The sequence below is a fragment of the Podarcis muralis genome, chromosome Z, assembly GCF_964188315.1.
Source record: "Podarcis muralis chromosome Z, rPodMur119.hap1.1, whole genome shotgun sequence".
NCBI lineage: Eukaryota > Metazoa > Chordata > Lepidosauria > Squamata > Lacertidae > Podarcis > Podarcis muralis.
In genome coordinates, this window is record NC_135673.1 from 14,691,206 (window position 1) to 14,716,650 (window position 25,445).

Below are 25,445 nucleotides of genomic sequence, written 5' to 3' on the forward strand. Positions count from 1 at the left end.
TAAATCATAAGCATAAAAATAAAACTTATTTTAAACAAGTAAATGATGAGGTACATTAAAGTGGATATTTTTTTGTAAACCTCATGTCCCAACCTCTGGGTACTTTCAAGATATTTATATTTTTGGGTCATTCCAGTTTGATTGCTTTCACTTCTGTAGAAAAGGAGCCTTTTCTCTCTTTTTTTAAACAGCATTCTTCAGTTCTGCATTAGTTCCTGCTTATTAAAGAGTGTAGTAACCTTTCTGAAAAATGTGCAATGCTGCCTCTTCATTGTCCTGTTATTCTCTTACATGGTCTTTTGGCTTTGTTGTAGCTCTCTCATCTGGGCTCCTGAGCTGGGTCAACTTCACCAATGGATTCACTATCCAAAAAAATCAATAACCCTAGGCGGACAGACCAGTTCTAGTGGTGTTAATAGTTTTGTGGGTTCCTTGAGGTTGGTGGCTGAGAGTGTTGTTTACTAAACGAAAGGGGAAAGCCCAATAATATCTTATTCCTACATCTTGCAGATTGAGTATTATGTGCCAAAGTTCCCTTCATTTTATCAGTGTCCAAAAAACAAAAAACATCATGATTGGATTATTGTCACAAATTATTATTTCAACCTTTCTCAAAGCCTTTCAAATCTCATTTTTCTTTTTAAAAACGTGGAAGCTCATAACAATACACTTTGGGGTGCTGTATCCTGCAGACTGGCTGGCAGTACTCTATGCATTCTTCTTCATATTTTCTGGAGACAATTCCAAGCAATGTCTAACAGTTTTAAACCACTGGATTATCAATCCTGTAATATCATCTCCTTCTGCCTCCTTTTTAATCCTGTGCATATTAACCCTTTAGTGACTATTTTCCACTTCTTCAAGCTTACACTTAATGCATTTATTTTCCCTAAGCAGCCTCTTAATTTTTGCTTCAAACTTAAATCCACTGCTGCAGAAGCTTCTTTCAGCAGTACCCTCCAGCTTTTCCATTATTGTATTTACCTTTGCTTCCAGAGAAGCTATTAATTCCTTCTAGGCTTATATGATTCTGGCTTTTAAGGGAAATGCATTATGCTTCAAACTATTCCCTGAATGTGGCGTCCAAGTATTTTGGTTCTACAGCTGTATTTTCTGCTATTTTAGGAGGCACAGCAGCCATTTTGTCTTCTTCTCCACTTGTTTACAGGGGCCTCACATGAAGCATTGAGCTAAGCTTCCCTGTTTGGGGTGAGTGAAATGCTGCTGTGGACATTCCCTTAGGCAGAGGGAAGAAGATTTATTTTTATTTTAATAAATCCTGTGCAATCAAACAGATTTTAGTTAAAACTGGCACCCAGGGGAGGAAACTGTTCTAAGTGGCCATTTTGGTTTCCGTTCAGCCACACCCATCGTTGTTGTTGTTTATTTTTATTTAAAAGCATTTCCTGCACCTGGAAGGGAGTGGGCAAATCCCTGGAGGTCTGGCAACCCTATTCCCTGAGCTTTCTAAAACACAGCTACTCAACATTTCAGAGAGTAATGCTTCAAACTCTTTTTTGTACTATGTACTGTATCTAAATAAATGCCTGCCAGGGAGCATCACCTGTAAGTGATTTCTAACCCAGCAGCCTTAAGAGGAAAAACCAACAGGGCTTTATATAGTAAATCCTGGTTTTTGTTCCCAAATATATATTTTTAAAAGAGCTAAAGAAGGTGCTGATTTTAAACCCAGTCTCAGAAATGACCTGTGTGTGTGTTATAGCTATCAACTGTCCCTTATTTGGCGGGAAACTCCCTTATCCCAGCGCCGTGTCCCGCTGCTGTCCCTTATTGATGATGTCCCTTAAATTTCCTGGGTTTCAAAGGAAGCAGCTCCTCTCCCTCCCTCCTTGCCGGCCAAGGAGGAGGGAGGCTCCAACTGTGTTGGCCCCCCTCCGGCCTCCTCTCACCAGCCTCAGCCCCCAGGAGCCTGAGGCCCTTCCGCCGCCACCCTCCTCGCAGCCGCCAAACTGAGCGTCTCTGCCTGGGGCCTCCCCTCTACCCGCCACTCCCACTAGGCTGTACTGCGGCTGCGCCACCGAAGGACCTGGATGAGATGGGCAGCCTGGCGTGGCCTATGAATTGCTGAGGAGCGAGAGAGGAGAGCGAGGGCAACCATAGAGAAAGCAGTTCAAAGAGAAGAGGAAGAGGAGGAGGCGGAGGCGCGGGCAGGTGTTCCAAGGGCTAACCATAGAGGGGGGAAGCGGAGGAAGGACCGCAAGCTCTTCTCCCATACTTTGTAGTGGTAGACTAGCATAGATGGTCTGATCTGCTGGTTTACTTCGGGCGCTATTCCCCCCCCCCCTTCCTCCCACCCCGCCTGGTGGAACTGAGAGCTACAGATGGAGCACGAGAGAAAAGACACAGAACTGCAGCAGCATCTTCGTAGCTTGGACTTGGTTTTGCGCGAAAAGTGTTTGCTGCTTGTAGTTATTTAATTGCAGTGTTTCATCAGTTGGTGTCTTGAGCAGCAACCTCTGGAAACGAAGGGCTAAAAACCGGTGCTGCTCTCCCAAATTATCTGGTCCCTTTTAACTTTGTATTTCAGCTGGTTGACTAAAATCCCTTATTTTGGCTGCTGATCCCTTATTTTCGAGGCTGCTGGTCCCTTATTTTCAAATCTGTAAGTTGACAGCTGTGTGTGTGTGTGTGTGTGTGTGTGTGTGTGTGTGTGTGTGTGTCCCCTGTTTTTGTTGTGCCTATAGTGCAAGACATAGCCGTCAACCTTCCCTTTTTTGTGGGAAATTCCCTTATTCCAGTGCCCTTTCCCGCTGCTATCCCGGATTGTTAGATATTCCGTAGACTGTCCCTCTGCTGATCCTTTATTTTCAAATCTGAAAGTTGACAGCTATGGTGCAAGAGAGCCCCTTCCAGGCCTCGATAATGCATTGCAGAACAACTGAGGCGACATCTGCACTTTACATTTAAAACACTGTCATGGCTCTCCCCAAGGAATCTTGGGAAGTGTTGTTTGTTAAAGGTGCCGAGAGTTGTTAGGAGACCACCATATTCCTGAAAATCATAGCTCTCTCCGTAGAGTGGGGGGTATCCTAGCAACTCTCAGTACCCTTAACAAACTACAATTCCCACGATTCTTTAAGCCATGGCTGCTTAAAGTAGTATGATACTGCTTTAAATGTAGAATGCGGATGTGGCCATAGAAAGCAGAATGATGTGTGGATGGTCCAGGATAAATCCATCACTAATGTGCTATAATTACATAATGTGGCAGAATGCAGCCTACAGAAAATAACACTAGTCCGAAGGGGCCCTGGGACAAATTGAACTGGTAAGATTTGTCAATCCTTATAGAGAAAAAGTGAAAGAAAAATGAGAGGCAGATTCTATTTGCCTTCTAATTAAAATTGGTAACTTTTGTTTATGAAACTGTGTTACTTTTCTCTCCCTTCAGTATCTCAGAAGGGATCCTTTACAATCAATAATATTTTCAAAGGCACCAATGCAGGTACCGTAAGTGTCTAGCAATATATTGATTAAACGTAAACACGATGGATTAAACAGCAGATGATTCAGTGGGAAAAGGAGACAATCGATTCATTAAATTAAATATTGTTTAATTGGCAGACAAGTACAGTACTGGAAGTCATGGGAAGAATCCCCTCTTTACTATGAACAGTTTTGCGAATATGAAGGCTAATTTTTTGATCACAATAGCAATTATGGGTTGTATCCAATATTAGTCCCACTTAAAGTAGAAGGTTTGAAATTAGCAAACATCACTAGCTAAGGAGTAAAGCTTAAAAGTTTATTTATTCATTGGATTTGTTCAGAAAAAGAAGAGCCATGCTGGATGAGGCCAGTGACCCATCTAGTACAGCATCCTATTCTCCCAGTGGCCAACCAGGTGCCCATAATGGGAAACCCACATCCAAGACCACAAGCAGACAACTCCTTTGCTAAAACAGCTTCACTGGCTACCCATCTGCTTCTGGGCACAATTCAAAGTGCTGGTAATGACCTATAAAGCCCTACATGGCTTAGGTCCAGCCTATCTGAAGGACCACATTGCCTCATATGAACCTGCCTGACATTGAGATCTTTTGGGGAGGCACTTCTCTTGGTCCCACCACCCCCACAGGCAGGCTTAGTGGGGACCTGGAACAGGGCCTTCTCAGTGGCTACTCCCAGACTTTGGAACTCCCTCTCTGGATAAGCTAGACTGGCTCCCTGTTTGCTATCCTTCTGCTGGCAGATAAAGACTTGTTTCTTTTTTTCTTTTCAATTTTTTTTAATTGATTTTCCCATTTATAACAAAAATGACATACAAAACACACAACAAATAAAAACACATTACAATACAATAAAACTAAACACAGGAAAAATTATTTCTTCAGCTATCTAATTCTAATAATAATAATAATAATAATAATAATAATAATAATAATAATTTATTATTTATACCCCGCCCATCTGGCTGGGCCTCCCCAGCCACTCTGGGCGGCTTCCATAAAAACCAAAAATACAGTAAAATCACATGTTAAAAACTTCCCTGAACAGGGCTGCCTTAAGATGTCTTCTGAATGTCAGGTAGTTGTTTATCGCTTTGACATCTGCTGGAAGGGCGTTCCACAGGGCGGGCGCCACTACCGAGAAGGCCCTCTGCCTGGTTCCCTGTAGCTTTGCTTCTCGCAATGAGGGAACCGCCAGAAGGCCCTCGGCGCTGGACCTCAGCGTCCGGGCAGAATGATGGGGGTGGAGACGCTCCTTCAGGTATACTGGTCCGAGGCCGTTTAGGGCTTTAAAGGTCAGCACCAACACTCTGAATTGTGCTTGGAAACGTACTGGGAGCCAATGCAGGTCTTTCAAGACCGGTGTTATATGGTCTCGGCGGCCGCCCCCAGTCACCAGTCTAGCTGCCGCATTCTGGATTAATTGTAGTTTCCGAGTCACCTTCAAAGGTAGCCCCACGTAGAGTGCATTGCAGTAGTCCAAGCGGGAGATAACCAGAGCATGCACCACTCTGGCGAGACAGTCCGCAGGCAGATAGGGTCTCAGCCTACGTACCAGATGGAGCTGGTAAACAGCTGCCCTGGACACAGATTTGACCTGTGCCTCCATGGACAGCTGTGAGTCCAAAATGACTCCCAGGCTGCGCACCTGGTCCTTCAGGGGCACAGTTACCCCATTCAGGACCAGGGAATCCTCCACACCTGCCCGCCTTCTGTCCCCCAAAAACAGTACTTCTGTCTTGTCAGGATTCAATCTCAATCTGTTAGCCGCCATCCATCCTCCAACCGCCTCCAGACACTCACGCAGGACCTTCACCGCCTTCACTGGTTCTGATTTAAAAGAGAGGTAGAGCTGGGTATCATCGGCATACTGATGAACACCCAGCCCAAACCTCCTGATGATCTCTCCCAGCGGCTTCATGTAAATGTTGAAAAGCATGGGGGAGAGGACAGAACCCTGAGGCACCCCACAAGTGAGAGCCCAGGGGTCTGAACACTCATCCCCCACCACCACTTTCTGAACACGGCCCAGGAGGAAGGAGCGGAACCACTGTATGACAGTGCCCCCAGCTCCCAGCCCCTCAAGACGGTCCAGAAGGATGCTATGGTCGATGGTATCAAATGCCGCTGAGAGATCCAGCAGAACTAGGAAACAGCTCTCACCTTTGTCCCTAGCCCGCCGGAGATCATCAACCAGTGCGACCAAGGCAGTTTCAGTCCCATGATGAGGCCTGAATCCCGACTGGAAGGGATCCAAATGGTCCGCTTCTTCCAGGCGTGCCTGGAGTTGTTCGGCAACCGCTCGCTCAATCACCTTGCCCAGGAATGGAAGATTTGAGACTGGGCGATAATTGGCCATCGTGGCCGCATCTAAAGATGGTTTTTTAAGAAGCGGTTTAATAACCGCCTCTTTCAGCGGGTCTGGGAAGGCTCCCTCACGGAGGGAAGCATTCACCACCCCACGAAGCCCATCGCCCAGTCCTTCCCGGCTAGCTTTTATAAGCCAGGATGGGCAAGGATCCAGGAGACAGGTGGTTGGTTTCACTCGTCCAAGCAGCCTGTCCACATCCTCGGAGGTAACAGATTGGAATTGATTCCACTCAACTTGACTAGACAGAACTCTAGCACTCTCCCGCCCCGGCCCTGCTCCCACGGTGGAGTCTACTTCTTCCCGAATCTGAGCGATTTTATCTGCAAAAAACTTTGCAAAATCATTGCAGGAGAACATGTGGCCCGTACTGGGCCCCGATGTTGCAGGTGGTTCCGCTAAATCGTGAACCACCTGAAAAAGTCTCCTGCTGCTGTTTTCTGCAGATGCAATAGAGGCGGTGAAGAAATTCTTCTTCGCCGTCGCTATCGCCACTTGGTAGGCTCGACGTTGAGCTCTAACCTGTGTCCGGTCAGATTCGGAATGAGTTATCCGCCACCGGCGCTCTAGCCGTCTCAACGATTGTTTCATTGCCCTCAGATCCGTGGAAAACCACGGGGCTGTCCGGGCTCCATGCAATCGGAGAGGGCGCTTCGGAGCCAAACAGTCAATAGCCCTGGTTAACTCCACATTCCAGCGGGCCACCAGGGAATCGGCTGAAAGGCCATCAACATGGGATAAAGCATCCCCTACCACTCTCTGGAAACCATTTGGATCCATTAGGTGGCGGGGGCGGACCATCCGAATTGGTCCCACCTCCCTGCAGAGGGGATGGGTCGCAGAGAAGTCCAGTTGCACCAGGAAGTGATCTGACCATGGCACTTCTTTCGTTTCGCTTTTACTTAGTGTCAGATCACCAACATCCATAGAGGTAAACACCAGGTCCAAGGCATGTCCACGGCTATGGGTAGGGCCAGACTTATTCAGGGACAGCCCCATGGAGGCCATGCTTTCCACGAAGTCCCGAGCGGCCCCTTGTAAGGTCGTGTCGGCATGGATGTTAAAATCCCCTAGGACGACCAAGCTAGGTGTCTCCAGGAGAACATCCGCCACGACCTGAAGCAGCTCGGACAGGGAATCCTTGGTGCAGCGGGGAGGTCGGTACACCAAAAGGAATCCTGTACTGCCCCTATTGCCCAACTTCCAGAACATGCACTCAGAAAACTGGGTCTTCCCAATAGGACGCCTGGTGCAAACTAATGACTTCCTAAAAATCACTGCAACCCCCCCTCCCCGCCCACATGACCTGGGTTGCTGTGCGTAAGAGAAACCTGGTGGACAAGCAGCAGCAAGGACAGGCCCATCTGCTTCATCCAGCCAAGTCTCTGTCACACATGCCAGGTCAAGTCCTCCATCCATGATCACGTCATGGATGGCAGTGGTCTTATGAATCATTGACCTGGCATTGCACAGCAACACTTTCAGGTCATGTGGGTATCCCTTGCTGATTCTAGTATCCATCCGGTCAGGACCAGACCCGGAGGCAGGAATAGTCCTCAGACAACGACTAAACCTGCCCCCTCTGTAATGACATGGTCTAGTCTTAGCGTAACTCCTCCTCCTACCCGTGATCACTGAGATCAGTTGTCCCAGTGCATCCCCCCCTGTGGAACATGCCCCAGCCATTTTGTGGGCTGGGGCCCACTCCCCGGCAGCCCTGACCCCTCCCCCTAAGAACAAAATAACACCTTAAACAAACAAACAAAATCAATAAAACAATACAAACAAAAAAATGTAAAAATTACAAAAACATCAAAATAATAATAAAAAAATAATTCCCCAAACCCACCCACACATCCATCCCACCCCCACCCCCCACATACAAAAAAATCCAAAGAAATTTTTTTAAAAAACATTTTAAAAACACTCTGTGCCCCTCCGGCAATAACTGTCCTAGTGAGGCCTGTCAGGCCCCGCCCTGGGCCAGATGGTAAGTGGCAGGAAGGAGCAGGGCCCTCAAGCACTCACTCAGGGGAGTCCTCCTGGGCAGCAGGCCGCAAGCAGCACGCAGTCCTTATGAGGCCTGTCAGGCCCCGCCCCAGGCCAGATGGTAAGTGGCAAGAGCAGGGCCCTCAAGCACTCACTCAGGGGAGTCCTCCTGGGCAGCAGGCCGCAAGCAGCACGCAGTCCTTATGAGGCTTCAGGCCCCGCCCCAGGCCAGATGGTAAGTGGCAGGAAGGAGCAGGGCCCTCAAGCACTCACTCAGGGGAGTCCTCCTGGGCAGCAGGCCGCAAGCAGCACGCAGTCCTTATGAGGCCTGTCAGGCCCCGCCCCAGGCCAGATGGTAAGTGGCAAGAGCAGGGCCCTCAAGCACTCACTCAGGGGAGTCCTCCTGGGCAGCAGGCCGCAAGCAGCACGCAGTCCTTATGAGGCTTCAGGCCCCGCCCCAGGCCAGATGGTAAGTGGCAGGAAGGAGCAGGGCCCTCAAGCACTCACTCAGGGGAGTCCTCCTGGGCAGCAGGCCGCAAGCAGCACGCAGTCCTTATGAGGCCTGTCAGGCCCCGCCCCAGGCCAGATGGTAAGTGGCAAGAGCAGGGCCCTCAAGCACTCACTCAGGGGAGTCCTCCTGGGCAGCAGGCCGCAAGCAGCACGCAGTCCTTATGAGGCTTCAGGCCCCGCCCCAGGCCAGATGGTAAGTGGCAGGAAGGAGCAGGGCCCTCAAGCACTCACTCAGGGGAGTCCTCCTGGGCAGCAGGCCGCAAGCAGCACGCAGTCCTTATGAGGCCTGTCAGGCCCCGCCCCAGGCCAGATGGTAAGTGGCAAGAGCAGGGCCCTCAAGCACTCACTCAGGGGAGTCCTCCTGGGCAGCAGGCCGCAAGCAGCACGCAGTCCTTATGAGACTTCAGGCCCCGCCCCAAGCCAGATGGTAGTAAGTGGCAAGAGCAGGGCCCTCAAGCACTCACTCAGGGGAGTCCTCCTGGGCAGCAGGCCGCAAGCAGCACGCAGTCCTTATGAGGCCTGTCAGGCCCCGCCCCAAGCCAGATGGTAGTAAGTGGCAAGAGCAGGGCCCTCAAGCACTCACTCAGGGGAGTCCTCCTGGGCTAACATTGATACCTGACTTCCTCGAGGTACATTCTTTCACCTTTGGTGGACGTGCCCAAGGATTAAGGCTTTCTGGGAGATGATATATAATGAAATGAAAAAGGTATTTAAATATACCTTCCTGAAGAAACCAGAGGCCTTTCTCCTTGGCATGGTCGGCCAATTGGTGCCAAAGAAGGATAGAACTTTCTTTATGTATGCCACAACAGCAGCAAGAATACTTATCGCAAAGCATTGGAAGACGCAAGATCTACCCACCCTGGAAGAATGGCAGATGAAGGTGATGGACTATATGGAACTGGCGGAAATGACCGGCAGAATCTGAGACCAGGGAGAAGAGTCGGTGGAAGAAGACTGGAAGAAATTTAAAGACTATTTACAAAAATACTGCAAAATTAATGAATGTTAGAATGATGTTGGATTGAAGTTAAGTGGTTTTTAGCAGTAATGTTAAAAAGATGTGCAAAAATGGAATGTTAATAGGTGGTAATTTAAAGTTATAATATATTAAGACTAAAGATTAGGATAAAAACAAAGAGGGAAAGGATTTGCTGAACCAACTAATTGAAATGGATACAAAAAAGGGAGGTGTGAGGAGGTCCGGGAAACAGGCAAATGAAAGATAAGACACGGAAAGATTGAATTGTTTTTAACTGTTTTTATTTTGTATTTTGTATTTTTATTTTTTCTTTGTGTAATATTTTGAAAACCTTAATAAAAAATTATATAAACGATATCTGACTTCCTCGAAACCCCTCTAACTGAATTTCATTATATCACCTGTATATCAGTTCTCCAAATTCATATTTCTAATAATATTAACTCCTATCATTTACTAACCTCTTCTCCTTTATTAATATTCTAATCCTTGCTATTTGCTAACACATGTTCTTATTCTACCCCTAAGCCTATTCGTTACTTCCAAGAATTTTCTAATTATCTTATATCACAATACTTAGCCAAATAATCTTTAAATTTCTTCTAATCTTCTTGTATCTCTTCTTTCTGGTCGCGGATTCTTCCAGTCAGGTCAGCCAGCTCCAAAAGGTCCAACTTTTTCTTCGGCCATTCTTCTACTGTTGGTATCTCTTGCAATTTCCAGTTTTTGGCTAGTAGCAGATGAAGACTTGTTTTAACAGGGTTTTGGGAAACAACTGCTTTTAATTAAAGGGCTGGTGCCGTGCTGTTTTTATTGTAATTATCTGTATGATTCTAATAGAGCTCATATAGATATAGCTATGTTTTAATTCTCTTAATGCTTAATGGTTTCTAATGGGTTCCCCCCCTGTTTTAGGTTGTTCATATTTTATCTGTAAGCCACCTTGTGTCCCTGTCATGTGGAAAGGCAGGATATTAATAAATATGTACAGTAATCATCATCATCACCATCCCACTACCTGTCTGGCTATCTGCCTAACAGTGCAATCCTATGCTTGTCTACTAAATACTGCTGAGTTCAATGTCTCTGAGGTTGATGGATAAAAACAGGATCGCATTGCAATCTTTTGGGATCAGGGGAGTGGGGTTGGGGAAAAATATTATACTAGCTCCAATTGGCTAATGACCCTCTGATGGCAAATGTCTGAGATGCAGGATTGCAGAAGGAGGGGAACCGAGGCAGGTGATGATCTCACCAAAGAATGAGGAGTGGAATGTCAAAGATGACAGAATTAAGCAGGTCTTGTTTCCAGGGAAACGGCTCCCAAAAAGCATGGGAGGGAGGCAGGAGGATGTCGGGGGAAGAGGGAGATGGTGAGAAAGAGAAATTCAATTAGGCAAAAGCACAGAGTGCAGAATAAGATGGTAAAATGGAGGCATGGTCAGAGTGTGCTCTGGCTACTTTATGTCAGTAAGAACCAGAATCCAAGACCCACACCCTGCCCCAAGTAAAATAACCACTGGAGGCCCCCCCCCCACATGTGTTATCAATGCTCGGCTGGGTGACTGGGCCTGGCCACCATTTATCTTTCCCAGAATACCTGGATTACAGGCATTGTGGGAAAGTTTTATTTATTTTACTTTTTTTAAAAAGGAATTTATCCCCTGGGGTGTGTGGTGTTTGTTTGTTTTTTAAATCTCTCTATGAAACCCCCCCCCCCCTGAAAATACAAAATGCAAAATGTATGATCAAAACGTTGGAAACTTTGGAACGTTCGCAACGTGCATAGCCTTCCTGAAAGAGAACCGTTCTAACCATGTGCCTGAAAGCCAGTACGGCATAGTGATTAGAATGCCGTACTAGGACCCGAGGAGGACTATGGTTCAGATTCCCCCACTTGGCCATGAAGCTTTAACTGGGTGCAACTTTGCGGGCCCATCACTGCCTCAGCCTAACCTACCCCACAAGGTTATTGTGATTAATTGAAGAGGGAGAAATATATGGCCTATATTTTTTATTTATTTTTTGCAGCCAGCACTTCTTTTTCTAGAAAAATAGCATTGAGTAAAACAATATATATAATGTATTTGGATAATAATACCATATATATACATATATACTTGGCGTGTGTGTGTATGCAATTAATGAATAGATAGATAGATAAATAAATACATACATACATACATACATATAGTCAGAGCCTTCCCCACTGGTGAAATTAGGCTTGAACAATAAACTAACAGAGTGGCTCAGTCCAACTGCCTGGTGCCTGTTCAGAGGGCTGTGTTGGATGCAGGGGGAGGCATAGGAAGGCCCTGCTAGGCCTCCGAGGCCCTTGCAACTGCGTGAGGATGCCAGGTGACAGCTTCAAATGGAACCATGATCCCAGTAAGCCACAACCCAGTACTGTGAGCATGAGCATAGCCAAGGGAGAGCCGGGGGGACGGGACAGGGAGGGGCACCTGCCCCCCAATCAATAAAAATATATAAATGTACATAAATAAAAATACATAACCGTACATAGCCAACTGAGGTTCTGCCCCCCCTCCACAAAAGGCCTGCCCCATGCAAAAATAAATAAATACTGGCTATGCCCATAACCGTCAGGTATGTGAGCCAGTGTGGTGTAGTGGTTGGAGGAGTGTTTGACTAGGACTTCGGAGAGCAGGGTTCAAATCCCACCTCAGCCATGTGGGTCACTGGGTGACTTTGGACCCAGCACTGCCTGTTCTGGGGATTAAATGAGGGGGAGAACTATGTGCACCTCCTTCAGCTCTTTGAAGAAAAAAAAGTTGGGATATAAATGCAATCAATAAAAGCAAAATAAAGAGTATTGACGCTCACAGAAATCACTACCCTTAAGCCCAAAAATGTCATGTGAGGCGGTGACCAATATGTTAGGACTTCGGCTGGGGCAAGATCTGAGTTCAAATTCCCTGCATATGCTGCCCTTGGGCTGAAAATGATTCCCAGTCACAGGGCAGGAGTGCCAGCTTGGCCCCGTGACCATGGGTGCCCGGGGCTGTGGGTGCCATGCAGCGTGCATGGTCCTGGCACTGAAATTTGTGGGTGCCCGGCCCCTTCATGGGAAATTTTGTGGGTGCTCGGACACCAAGGGCCCCAAGGAGTTGGTACCTATGTCACAGGATTAAAATATTGAACCCTGCAGTGTAGATTGCGAAACAAAAGAGACAGGAATAGCCTTGCAGCATCTTTGCCAGCAGATGGCGGACTATCCCTTGCAGAAGTCCATTGATGTTTGAGTTGTTTCTTTGCTGGCAGACCAATGTCACATGGGGGTGGGAATATGTTAATGTATGCTACCACAAACTCATCCACGCTAAAGAGCAACAACACTGCATGCACTTACGGACCCAGAATCGCTTGTCTACTTGCAAGTAGTATATGAGGTTCATCGGAGCCAACCCCTAGGACCAGAGGAGTCTTCAACACCCCCCCAAAATATTTGAGTGACCCAGGCCGCTCAAAGTTATTGGAAATTCCCATTCAAATTGTGTGTGTGTGTTTGTGTGTCGGGGTTTACCTGGGCCCCTCCAATATTTTATTCAACTTGGCACCCCTGTTAAGGATTCAAATGCCCACTGAGTGACCTTGGCCCAGCCTCTCAGTGTAACCTACCTCACAGGGTTGGCGTGAGGTTGGCGTGAACCATGTACACCACCTTGCAGAAAAAGATGGGATATACGTGCAATAAAATAAATAAGGTGGGTGGGAATAGATACTGACACCCACATCAATGAAAGAATGATAAGAAGGTGGTGTGGTGGGGGTTTGAGCTGCAGCCCACCCATACACTGGCCTAGTCTCGTGTGGTGGTCTAAACCCCACCACCACCACGATAGCTGGCACCGGCTGAATCACGCTTGTCGCCATCCTCCCCGACTCTTGAAACCCCGAATGCTCTTTTACGAAAAAACAATAATATAGGCAGGCTTCGCGTTACCAGAGCAACCCTCTCCACCATCGCCGCCACCGCTGCTCTGCCCTCTTCACTGCTGGCATGAAATTGATCAGGCAAGGCTGGTTCCAGGAGCTTCTGTTCACCTCCGCAGCATCCCCGGGGGCGCCTGAAAATGTTCAGGCTTCTGTGTGAATGGAGATCAAGCAGTTGGGGGCGGGCATTGCTTTATATGCCGTAGCCTTGCAGGGCGCTGGGGGGCCGTTAATTGGAAGGGCCCTGCTGGGTCTTCTGTTCCTGTTAAGAGCACATGTTGCAGGCCCGGGGACTGAGCCTACAGTGGAAATATCCCATGCAGAGGACCTGGACAAAAAAACGTGTTCCACCTGTGGTGTAGTTGTTAAGGTAATGGTTCCTAAACCTTTTTGTGCTACCACTTTCTTGGTTCCATAAACTCGTCCCCAGTGCCCCTTACCCTACCCCATAAAAAGTATTAATCAGAATACTGGTTTGCATGAACATAGGAAGCTGCCTTATACTGAGTCAGACTTTGGTCCATCTTGTTCAATGTTGTCTACACTGACTGGCAGCAGCTCTCTAGGCATTCTCCTAGCTCTATACAAATTTATTAAATAATAATAATAATAACAGACAGGAGTGCCTGGTGTGCTCTGGTCCATGGGGTCATGAAGAGTCGGACACGACTAAACAACTAAACAATAACAATAATAATAATACCTGGAGACACCACTAGGGATTGAACCTGAGACCTTCTGTATGCAAAGCAGATGCTGTACCACTGAGCTACACCCTTTCCTCTAAAGATAAAGTAAGATTCTTGTGAGTCCTTACAGTTCTGCATTAAAGGCTGAATTAAATAAGAAGCTGACATCTACTGAGTCTTTGGTATTGTTTACACTGACTGGAAGCAGGTTCTCTGGGTTTGGGGCAGGGAACCTCTCCCAGACCTATATGGAGATGCTTCTGCATGCAAGACAGATGCTCTGTCACTGATCTATGGCCCTTCTAAGGAAGATAATAACAAAATAAAATTTGAAACAGTAACAATTAATTTATTCACAACCCGATTACAATTATTTAGTTTAATTACAAAACTGATGAACTTGATTCTTTTCCTTTAGACTGTTAAAACATTATATATATATGCCTTGTGCCCATCTATATTTTGAAAAACAACAAAAACAAAAGAAAATTTCTGTATTTGCCTACATTGGTGCATCTTTAAAAAAAATCCAATCAGGCACTCTTCACACGTTGAGAATAAATTTAGCCCTCAGATTATTTTTTAAAAAAAACCACCCTCCTTTGTTCCATTGTTGTTTGGCTGTTCTGTCCATGCTCAGAATCCTTTAGATCCCTACAAAACAACCCCTTTAATTTTCTCCCTGTAGACCTGTCTGCAGCCAGTCTGGGTGCAGCCAACCACCAAGTCAACAGGAGATGCCTCCTTATTAGGCAACCTTTATCTAGGTTATATAGATTCGCCTTCGAGGAGGGGAAAGCACTCTGCACGCGCTCAGGGGCCTCCCACCCAACGATGCCTTGCGGTTTACTGTGTTTTGGAAACGCGAGGTGGCGTTTGCTAGCTTGGAAAAAATATGTGGGAGACGGGGAGCAGAGTAAAAGCGAAGAGGCGATCTTTTAAAAGCCTGCTGGCGGCTGTTTGAGTCATTTCAGTCCCCCCCCTCCCCTTCGCACGCTCACTACCCCCGCCCTTTGCAAATTGTTGCAAGCTGCGCGCAACGTTCAGAGCGCTGTCTCTGTCTCTGTCTCCAGACTCCCCAAAAGCAGATCCATTTTTTTCCCTTCCTCTTCCTGCTTTCTCTTCACCCATGGACCTCTTTTTTGCAGGAGAGCGACCAGGAGGGAAGCAGCGAGGCGCTCCTCTCCCCAAGCAGCGCGGGGAGACAACAATAGGAAATTGAAGAGGCCGGGGGAGGCGGAGGGAAGCGAAATTGACTAGTAACGAGACTGCGCTGGTGGCGAAGAGAAAAATAATAATTCCTCCTTTGCTGGACGCAAAAAGCGGCTGCCGTGTATAGGAGAGTTTTATGGAGCCGCCGGCTGGGAATCGCCCTAGTTCCGCCCGGAGAAGGAGATCAGGAAGACGGGATTATTATGGGCTTGCCAAGAAGACGCTGAGCTACTCCCGGGTGGTGTTGGCAGGGGTTGGAGCATCGCCAGGCTCGCTGGAGACCTGCTGCCGTGGCCGCCTTTCTTAACTGGGCAAAGCCAGGCAGCAAGGACTCTTGACAAGGCGTAAAAGAGGGAGAGCTGGATTTATAACCGCATGGCAAGCGACCAGTGAGTGACCCGGCGATCAGGGCAAGCGACCCTGAGTGGATTCCTCTCCTGCGCCTTTTCTCCTCGAACAGCCTTTGGGAACGATGAGCGGGAGATGATGATGTTGGATAGCCAGGTAAAGGACGCGCGCTTTTGCAAAGGCTAGAAAATAATAATCGTGATGCTAGAGGTGGAAGGGGGCCCAAAGGGGGCATCTAGTCCAACCCCCTGGTAATGCTTTGCAGCGCAAGCGAAAGAGCAGCCACCCCCCACAAATGGGGGGAATAATAGGCAGGTCTTCGCCCCCGAGAGTTTGCGATCTGGGGTTTGCCAGCAGGTGGAAAACGGACAGGTGGCTTATTTAGTCAGAACTGCTTCTTGTTGTTGTTGAAAGGAAACTGCCTTATATAGCTTAGTACTGTCTACACTGACTGGCAGCAGATCTCCAGGGGGTCTGTACCTGGCTGGGGATTGAGCTCTACCTCTCTGCTATGACTTTCCCCCCTAAAAATGAATTAAGAAACTATTAAGAATGGCTCAGAATTAAAGGCTGAGTTAAATAGGGATATATCGAGGTGTCTTATACTAAATCAGCACAATCTATGCTGCCTGACACTAGCTCTGATTTCAGGCAGCAGTTATTGCCCAGCCTTACCTAGAGACAACAGGGATTGAACCCAGAGCCTTCTGCATGCAGACCAAGTGCTCTACCACTAAGCTTTGGCATTCCCCTCTAAAAAAGGAAGTAAGATTCCAGTCCTCATGATTCTGAATTTAAAGAAGGGCTGGGGAGCTGACTTCTGCTGAAGTCAGTCCATTGGCCCCTCTTGCTAAGTACTGTGTACACTGACTGGCAGCTGCTCTCCAGGGTTTCAGACAGGGACTCTCCCCCAGCCCTACCTGTAGATGCCACTGGGGATTGAACCTGGGCCCCTCTGCCACTGAACTACAGCCCTTCCACAGCTTATGCTGTGTGTGGCATCTAACAACATAACATAAATGAAAATGCTTTGGTCTCTGCCCCACAGTGCTTCAGTCTACAGTCGGCCAGGATATACAGAAGCCGATTGAATCCTTTTATGAGGAAGACCTTATCAGTCACCTCCCTGCCTTATGTTTGAGCTTCTTGGAAAGGGAGGAGCTAAGGTGGACCTTTGGCCTGATCCAGCACAAAAGCCCTTGTATTCTTACAGTATGATTAGAGAGGAGAAAGACAGGCTGACTGGTGGCTATATGAGCTATGACAACAAAATAGAACCTCCATTTTCAGGAGCAGTTTGCCTTTCAGTACAAACCAAGGGTTAGGTGATAATGAAAGGCTATTCCTCTAAGTCCTTGGTCTTGAGCTCTGTGATGCTTCTGACTGGCTGGTCTCAGAGGGTTCCTGCCCCCCCCCCCCGCTCTAATCCAGGAAGGCAATTCTCAAGTTGACTGTGGGTTGGTGGGGGGGAGTGGAGACCAGATGAAACTAAAAAAAGATGTACATGAGCAAATGCAATTTCAGGGCATTCTGGAAATGAATATATATACACAAGGGCTTCCACTCTGGAAGTGGTGAAGATCACATGAATTAGAAGGGGAGGCTATCTCTGAGCATATGTCGAGTGCTTCCCACTAACACAGCCTTTGCCAACCCTCCAGAAGTTTAGAACTGGAATTCTAAGCAGCCCTAGCCAGCACGCTGGTAGTTGTAGTGCAAAACTTCTAGAGGGTGCCTGGTTGGCAAAGAAGGTGGCATTCCTTCCCCCAAGTGTTCTTAGGATTTAAAGCCCATTTAAACTTCCCCTCAATAATCCTGGGAACTGTAGTTCTTTAAGGCTGCTGGGAATTGTACCACTGTGAGGGGGTAAAAACTACAGTTCCCAGGATTCTTGGTGTGTGTGTGTGTGTGATGTGTTTTAAAACATATTATGTTTGTTGCAACCTGCTTTTCAACAGGCCACACCAGTGGTTGAGTAGCTTCCTTGCATGTGGATTAAATCCTTGGCATCCCCAGGTAAGGCTGTGAGAGATCCCTACCTACCTGAATCCCTGAGTCAGTGTAGATAGTACTGAGCTAGATGGACCTGTGGTCTGTCTCAGTAGAAGGCATATTCTTCTGTTCCTAGGCACCAGCTCCAGGACTTGTGGATTAATAATGCTGATGATATAATTATAGAATGCCTCTGAGCATGTGCCGTAGGCCTTCCCACACCAGATGTACTCATCTAAATTTGGGACTGGGCTTCCAGCCAGCTCTGAAGCCCTGGCACTTCTAGCTCTCCCCCACTCCTTCCAGTTAGCCCACAAAAAACATTTTGCGTAATGGGGTTGTTGATGCTTTTGTGGGTTTGCCAAATTATCACCTTCACCTCTGCCGACAGGACGTGCTCATAGCTGTATTACGCCATCCCTGCTTTGCTAGGGGGTGAGGGAATTCAGCCTCAAGAATTTCATTTAATTCCCACCATGAGAGGGAAGCAGGAGTTGCCTAGAAAGAAGAAGGTTACTTTCAGGAAACCTGTCTAACATGGTTTGAGATCCCTGTCATCCCTTCTCATGAATCCTTGCAGTGTTTGGAGGATGCTGGGGAAGTCACTTTTGCGGAGTGGGAAATTTGTGTCCCACCATGATCCTCAGCGACATAGGAAAAGAATATTCAATAATTTGGCCAGTTCAGGAGTATCCCAGAGCCTGAGATTTGAAACCTGAGATCTGGGGCGGCCCCGATGATGTCATGGGGGGAGGCCTCCTAGTGATGTCACAGGGGTGGGCTTTGGAGATGGAGGTTAATTGGGAGAGGAGAGCAGAGGAGAGGCACCCCAGTGTGTCCCTTCTATAATCTGCAGTCAGCTCCTGCTGGGCTGAAGCTTGCAAGTTGTATGCACTGTCGTCGTCATCATTTTTATTGTCATTATTACTATTATTAAAGGCCACCTCGCATACCTGGAGATTCATGCCAATCAGTTGCTGCCTGGAGACGGCCAGGCAAACCGGGAGACTTTGCGTCAGACCTGGAGGTCTGACAACCCTAGTATGAAAGGATATTAACTTGTCTCTTACAGTTGGTCTGAGCAACCAGTGTTTCAGGAGCAGTAATGGTTTGTGCCTGTTTGGCCTGGTGGGGCAGAAGGCAGCGAGCCCAAGAAGTAGATGGGGCCAGTAATGAGTGGAGACAGGGCCAATGGCAAGTGGAGGCAGAGCCAACTAATTATGGTTTTGTTCCTATCCTCCTCACTAATGAGTTCTGCAAGAGCAACTAAGGAGGAGGAAGCTGGCAGTCTGTGCCACTTGCTGGACTGGTTGTAAGAAAGCAAGCCCATGCCAGGAGGGCGGTCAGTCGGGTACACTTGCCCTGGACCTCAGAGGACTAAGCTGGCTGGGGCCCCCACCAGGGACCGGCCAATTTTTTGCTTGAGTTTATAACTTTATTCTAACAAGACTCCCACCTTGGGCCTCAGACAAGCTCTGCACAAGGCTGAGAGAGGATGTTTGGCTGAGGGCAGACTGAAGTTCATAGGGCAGTGCCCATTTCGTCCTAATGGACCAGCCTCCACTGTTTGGCACAGCACTGGTACTGGAAATTCTCTCCCTCTTGCATATGTGTGATACTCAATGCTCGCTCTGCACAAGCTCAAATGCCCCTTCTGTTCAATTCCAGGACAGTGTCATAGCTGGAGGACAAGCCTCTTTGGGATATTTTACTCTCGTTTTAAGCCTTACGTGACTTAAGTAGCCAAAGGACCCAACACATTTTCCCAGCTGACTGCTGGAAAACCCCCAATAAGAGCATGAAAGCAATATTCCGACTCAGATATCTGTCCCCCCAATGGTGCCATCAGGGAAGGATTGTGGGGTCCAGGGTCCAGAACTCCACATGGCAAGGGAGATTCCACTTGGCGAAGGGCTGGTTTTTTCATATTTTGAAGCACAGAATTTTTACCATCTAAATAGCACCCCCTTCCATAATACCATTAGGTCCAGAACTGAAGACAACCACCAACTTGGATAGCTTTAAAATAGGATTAGACAAATTTGCAGAGGATAAGGCTAGCAATGGTGGCTAAGCCCAGTTGCTATGTTCTACCTCCTCTTTTGAAGGCCGTAATACTTTGAATTGCCGGTTTCTGCAAACTGCAGGAGGTGAAGAGTTGCTGTTGCGTCCCAGTTCTGCATGTGGCCTTCCTTTTGGGGCGTCTGGTTGGCCACTGTGAGAACGTGATGCTGGACTAGATGGGCCACTGGCCTTATCCTTCTTATGTCCAAACTATCCCACAGGTGCCCAGTATTTGGTATGTTAGAGAGATACTGCAGCTGTACCTGGAGGTCCCATTTAGCTATCGATTCTATTTCAGGAGAAAGGGGGTGCCATACTTGCTTTGATTTAAAGCCATACTGTGGAAATGAATTGGAAATGTTATATATATTCCCCCCTTCCTTTTACCTTCCTTTATGGGTATCTCCTCTGTCTAAGAGGAGTATATTTAAAATAACCTTGGCAGGCTTATCAAGAAATATATCTCTTTCACATCCTGCCTCTTATGAAAACATCTGGCAGTGGGCATGAGAGTCTGCTTTCCTTTGCTCTGGTTTGGTCTAAGGAGGTGTTTGTTACAAAACCTTCACTTTATAGAAGTACCAGAGTCTAGCCACAAGTTATCAACAGCCCTTATTCTGAAGGAAAGCGCCTGCCCTACTTGCCTTCGATGCAGATATGGTTGCCACAGGTGGGTCCAGACATTTAACTGTTGAACTGCTTCTGTGCTGCAGAAACAGATGGTGTTCTGATTTATATGATCTGCTGTTGTACAGTAATGCGGTTGTGTAGGTGGTTGTATGTGTGAAGAATCAGTTTCATTCTTTGTGTTTAAGTCTTGTGGTTTGACTACAAGTCATGAGATCTAAATGCACTTGATTTTATGGAAGTGTGGAGTGTTCAAGAAGGCTGGGGTTATGTCATGTTTAAGGGACTGTGTGTAATGCAGAAGTGGAAGAAAGTCTTGATAGCCAACACAGACACACAAGTCTCAGAATGTGGTACAGTATTAGCATTCAGAGAACCTCAGCTTTCACTTGCAGGGAATCAAGTTTCTAGTTCTCATTTTATTTAGGATTCTGCCTTCTACTGAGTCAGACCATTGGTGCACTTAGCTCAGTATTTTCTACAATGACTCCATGTTTTTCGTACCTGGAGATGCCCTTGGGGGTTTAACCTCGGACCCTCTGCATGCACAGCACTTCCCCAAATTAATTTATCTGTCAATTATAGTTCCCAACCCCCCTCCCTTTCTCAGCTTTCTCTTTTAGGTCTGTAAAAATGGTCCTAGAATATTTTAAAGTAATCAGATATCCATTTATGTCCATGTTTTTTGAAAAATAGCTTTAATAGCTGTTAAAAACAGCCATATTCTACCTTTCCTCCAAGGAGTTCATGGCATACAGGCTTCTCTCTTTATCCATGCACAACAACCCTGTAAGGTAGGTTAGGCCTGGAGAGAGTGACTGGCTTAAGGCCACCCAGTGAGCTGCGTGGATGAGAAGGGATTTGAACCCCACTCTTCCAGGTCCTTCACCTCCGCTAAGAAATGCTTGTGCTGGTGGTAGTAGTAGTAGTAATAATAATAATAATAATAATTAATAATAATTTATACCCCACCCATCCGGCTGGGTTTCCTCAGCCACTCTGGGCTGCTCCCAACAGATTAAAAACAGAATAAAATATCAAACATTAAAAACTTCCCTAAACAGGGCTGCCTTCAGATGTCTTCTAAAAGTTAAATAGTTGTTTATTTCCTTGACATCTGATGGAAGGGCACACAGGGTGGGCGCCACTACCGAGAAGGCCCTCTTCCTGGTTCCCTGTAACCTCACATCTCACAGTGAGGGAACCGCCAGAAGGCCCTTGGCACTGGACCTCAGTGTCCAACCTGAACGATGCGGGTGGAGATGCTCCTTCAGGTATACTGGGCCGAGGCTGTTTAGGGTTTTCAAGGACGGCACCAACACTTTGAATTGTGCTCAGAAACGTACTGCGAGCCAATGTAGGTCTTTCAGGACCAGTGTTATATGGTCTCGGCGGCCACTCCCAGTCACCAGTCTAGCTGCTGCATTCTGGATTAGTTGTACAGTGGTACCTCAGGTTAAGTACTTAATTCATTCCTGAGCTCCGTTCTTAACCTGAAACTGTTCTTAACCTGAAGCACCACTTTAGCTAACGGGGCCTCCTGCTGTTGCCGCACCGCTGGAGCACGATTTCTGTTCTCATCCTGAAGCAGAGTTCTTAACCTGAGGTAATATTTCTGGGTTAGCGGAGTCTGTAACCTGAAGCGTATGTAACCCGAGGTACCACTGTAGTTTCCGGGTCACCTTCAAAGGTAGCTAGGGCTATGTCTGCTTAATTTTTTATTACGCATACAAGCCTTAAATAAAGAAAATCATCCACTTTGACCTTTTGCCAGCTCTGATCAGCACCACCCTCCCTGATCCAGGATTACGTCCCAATCAGCAATGAAATACGAGTTTCATTAAATGATCTTTTCTCCTTAGGGCAGGCTGCACCTGCCAAAATCCAGTCATGCAACAAGTGTGCAAAAGAGACCTTCCTCTCTGGCCATGCACAGTATGTATGTGTGCACTTTGTGTTGAATGCTTTGGACAATCCGTTCCCTTTGAGAGAAAGAGCTGGAGATTCTCTTGGAACAACTCCCAGGAATTATTCAGAGCCAGGAGTGGATAACTTTTGTAAGTTTATGGATGTTCCTGGACTCCAGCTCCCATCAGCCCCAGCCAGCATGGTCAACAGCCAGGAATGATGGGAGTTGGAGTCTAAAGATCACTAGAAGAACACAAGTTTCCCAGCCCTGATCTGCGAAACAGCCTACAAGAGATGGAGGAATGCCTCTTATTTAAAAGAGGCATTCCCTCATAGGAGAAAGAGGGGGCAATGCCTCTCCTTATATTAGAGCTGCGGAATCTGTGCCTCTCTATATAGTGTGGGACTCCAACTCCCATCAGTCCCCATCAGCATGGCCAACAGTCAGGGGACAATAGGAGTTGCAACAACATCTGGAGGCCTCCTCTAAGTCAGTGGTCTTCCACTATAGATCTCCAGCTGTTGTTGAACTGAAACCTACATCACCCCTGGCTGTTGGCTAAGCTGGGTCTGGATGATGAGATTTGTAATTCAACAACAGAGGGGGGAGAACACTGCTCCATGCAGAGGTCCTTGCTGCATTTCTGCCAGCCAGAAGGGGGAGCCTTCTGCTTTGTTTATATTAGGTTGTCCCTCCCTTCTCTTCTCACCAGGTTAAAGCAGTGAAGAGTCTTACGCCACTTCAGTAACTAACACATTGACTGTGTGGTGTAAGCTGTTTTGTGTTACAGTGATTTTGTATTCTTGTGTTCCCTCTCAAAACACTTCAGAATTCCAGGCAAGACTAGGCCTCTCACAGCTTACAGCTGAAGCCAAAGCAGAATTTCCCACCTAGACATTTTTAATTTGGCAAAATGTCACTGTTCTGATTTTGACCTGGGCTGGCCTTGGTTGCTTTATGTTGCCTAATTCTCCTCTCAAGCAAGGCTTCACACCCTGTGTTTCCACAAGAGTGGGGACGAGTTATTAAGGGAGGGGGGAGAAATCGAATTCAGTGCAGCCTGATTTGTGCTTTCTGAATTGACACGAGAACCAAAACTCAGCCATCTTTCGAAATTCACACATATATGAATTTTACAATGCCGGTCTCCAACCAAAAATGCATATATTGGGGAGAAGTGACCATAAAAATGAATCTTTTAATGAAAATTGCATACGAATGTGCATTCTGTATGGGGAAATGGCTGCAAAAAAGTGTTATTGAATCAAAGCTACATACAAACATAGGTGTCTGTGTCTGTGTGTTAGGAGAAATTTGCACTAAAATGCTAATAAATTTCATGAGGATTTGGCCCTTTAAGCACCATGTTGCCTACCTCTAGTTGAGTGTTATAACTTCTGCTTGGTGTGCAGAACATTCCCTGTTCAACTTCCAGCATCTCCAGATCAGGTGGGCTCCTGCCTGAATGCCTGTCTGCTGGCAGTCTGTGTAGATGACACTGAGCTAGATGGACCAATACGCTGACTCAGCAGAAGACAAGTTTCAGTGGGACTATTTAAATCAGCCTTCACTGTATAGTTGTTGTAAACTGCTCTGGGGTTGTTGTTTTTTTAATGAATAGTGGAATATAAATATTTCAGAATCATGAGGACTGGAATCTTGGATTTTAGCTGTTTTACCTTTGGATCAGAGGTTCAGTGCCCAGGGAGGAGAGACTCCTTCCTGAAACCCTGGGGAGCTGCTGCCAGTCAGTGTAGACATGAAGGGACAGGCTACCCAAGCCTGAACTTAGTAGAGCTACCTAAATCAGGCCCCGATAACTCCCAAATTCCTTCTCCAATGATCCATTTTAGCTAATGAATCATAGACTATACTGAGCTAGGTGGACCAATGTTCTGATAAAGCATATTCCTGTGTAGTCATGACTTTAGTCCTTGTTGATTTAAATGAGAACTCAGTGCAACTGATTTTGCCTGCAATAATAAAGCAGGGATAGGCAACGTGGTGCTCTCTAGATGTTGTTGGGACTACAACTCCCATCAGCCTCAGCAAGCACCATCAGTTGTTAGTGATGATGGAAGTAGTAGCCAGACAACATCTGGAGGGCACCACGTTGGCCATCCCTGCACTAAAGCAACTCCACACGTGACATCATGTGCAATCAAACGTCTTCACTGAGGTTTTGTTTTCTCTATTGAATCTTCTCCACATCCATTTTCTTTTGTCCTTCCTGCCTCGTGCACCGTTTGGCTAGCGGTCAAAGAAAATGTTTGTGCATGTGGGCTTGACGTCAAGGGTGACGGGCTGCATCCAGGATAAATTTCTTTTTTTCCAAAGGTTGCCGGGGGTGGGGGGGTAAAAACACTTAACTGCAAAATAATACCAGCACCCTCTTTGCTGGATAATTTGATAAAATGGGTTGACCTTCTAGACAGGACTGAGCTCACAAAAATGGACAATACTTTTTTCTTTTTAAGTTTCTTGTGATTTGTGCCTAGGAGGAGCTGGTTATCTTTCTGCCTGCATCTCAAGTCCCTCTTGGAACTGGGCCTCACCTGTTCCGCAGGATGTCTGGGGCTTATTTTCGTTCTCTCAGTGGGAATGTCTGGACATCTTCATCTCAATTCTGTCAGTGCTGGAGACAGGAAAGGGACATGATGAAGGTTGCCGTCTGACACCAAAGCATCAAACTGTGCTGCCAGGCCTCATGAATTTGTTGAAGGATTAAATGGCAATGCTAAGCTGTGGTTTATTAAACCCCAAAGCAAACTTAATTCATGTTCTGTTCATGTGGCAGTTATGGGAGCTACTCTCAGGCATAGTTCAGATATTCTGGGGCCACATTCACGCCACATGTTTATGGTGCTACAATGGCACTTAAAAAAGTAATGGCTTCCCCTAAAGAATTCTGGGAACTTTAGTTTGTTTAGGCTGCTGAGCATTGATAGGAGACTCCCCTATTCCCCCTCCTATTGATATAATTCCCAGAGTTCCCAGGGAACAGGGATTGACTGTTAAATCACTCTGGAAATTATAGCATTGGAGGGGAATAGCGGAGTCTCCTACCAACTCTCAGCACCCTTAACAAACTATAGCTGCCATAATTAATTTGGGGAAGCTGAGACTGCTTAAAGTGGTATCATAGCACTTCAGATGTATGGTGTGAATGTGGCCTGAGCTAGTTTATTCCAAGTACTGCTACCATCTAGCATTAATCCATCTAACTTTCCATTGAAATTAGTGAGTTTAAGTTACCTATGTTTGTTAATTTCAATGAGTCTACTAGCATTGGAGGACTAGCATTGGATATAGATCATAGTCTTCTCACTGA

General features: G+C 46.8%; 1 protein-coding gene and 1 long non-coding RNA gene across 2 annotated transcripts in view; one reads left to right on the forward strand and one right to left on the reverse strand.

The window, feature by feature from the left end:
• Positions 1-25,445, reverse strand: part of LOC144326143 (uncharacterized) — a 231,860-nt gene that overhangs the window by 93,759 nt on the left and 112,656 nt on the right. The window lies entirely within an intron of this gene.
• Positions 14,999-25,445, forward strand: part of RALGDS (ral guanine nucleotide dissociation stimulator) — an 89,724-nt gene continuing 79,277 nt past the window's right edge. Inside the window, exon 1 of the mRNA XM_028714261.2 lies at positions 14,999-15,678. Coding sequence (XP_028570094.1) covers positions 15,658-15,678 — 21 coding nt within the window. The 5' untranslated portion in view covers positions 14,999-15,657. The remainder of the gene's footprint in view (positions 15,679-25,445) is intronic.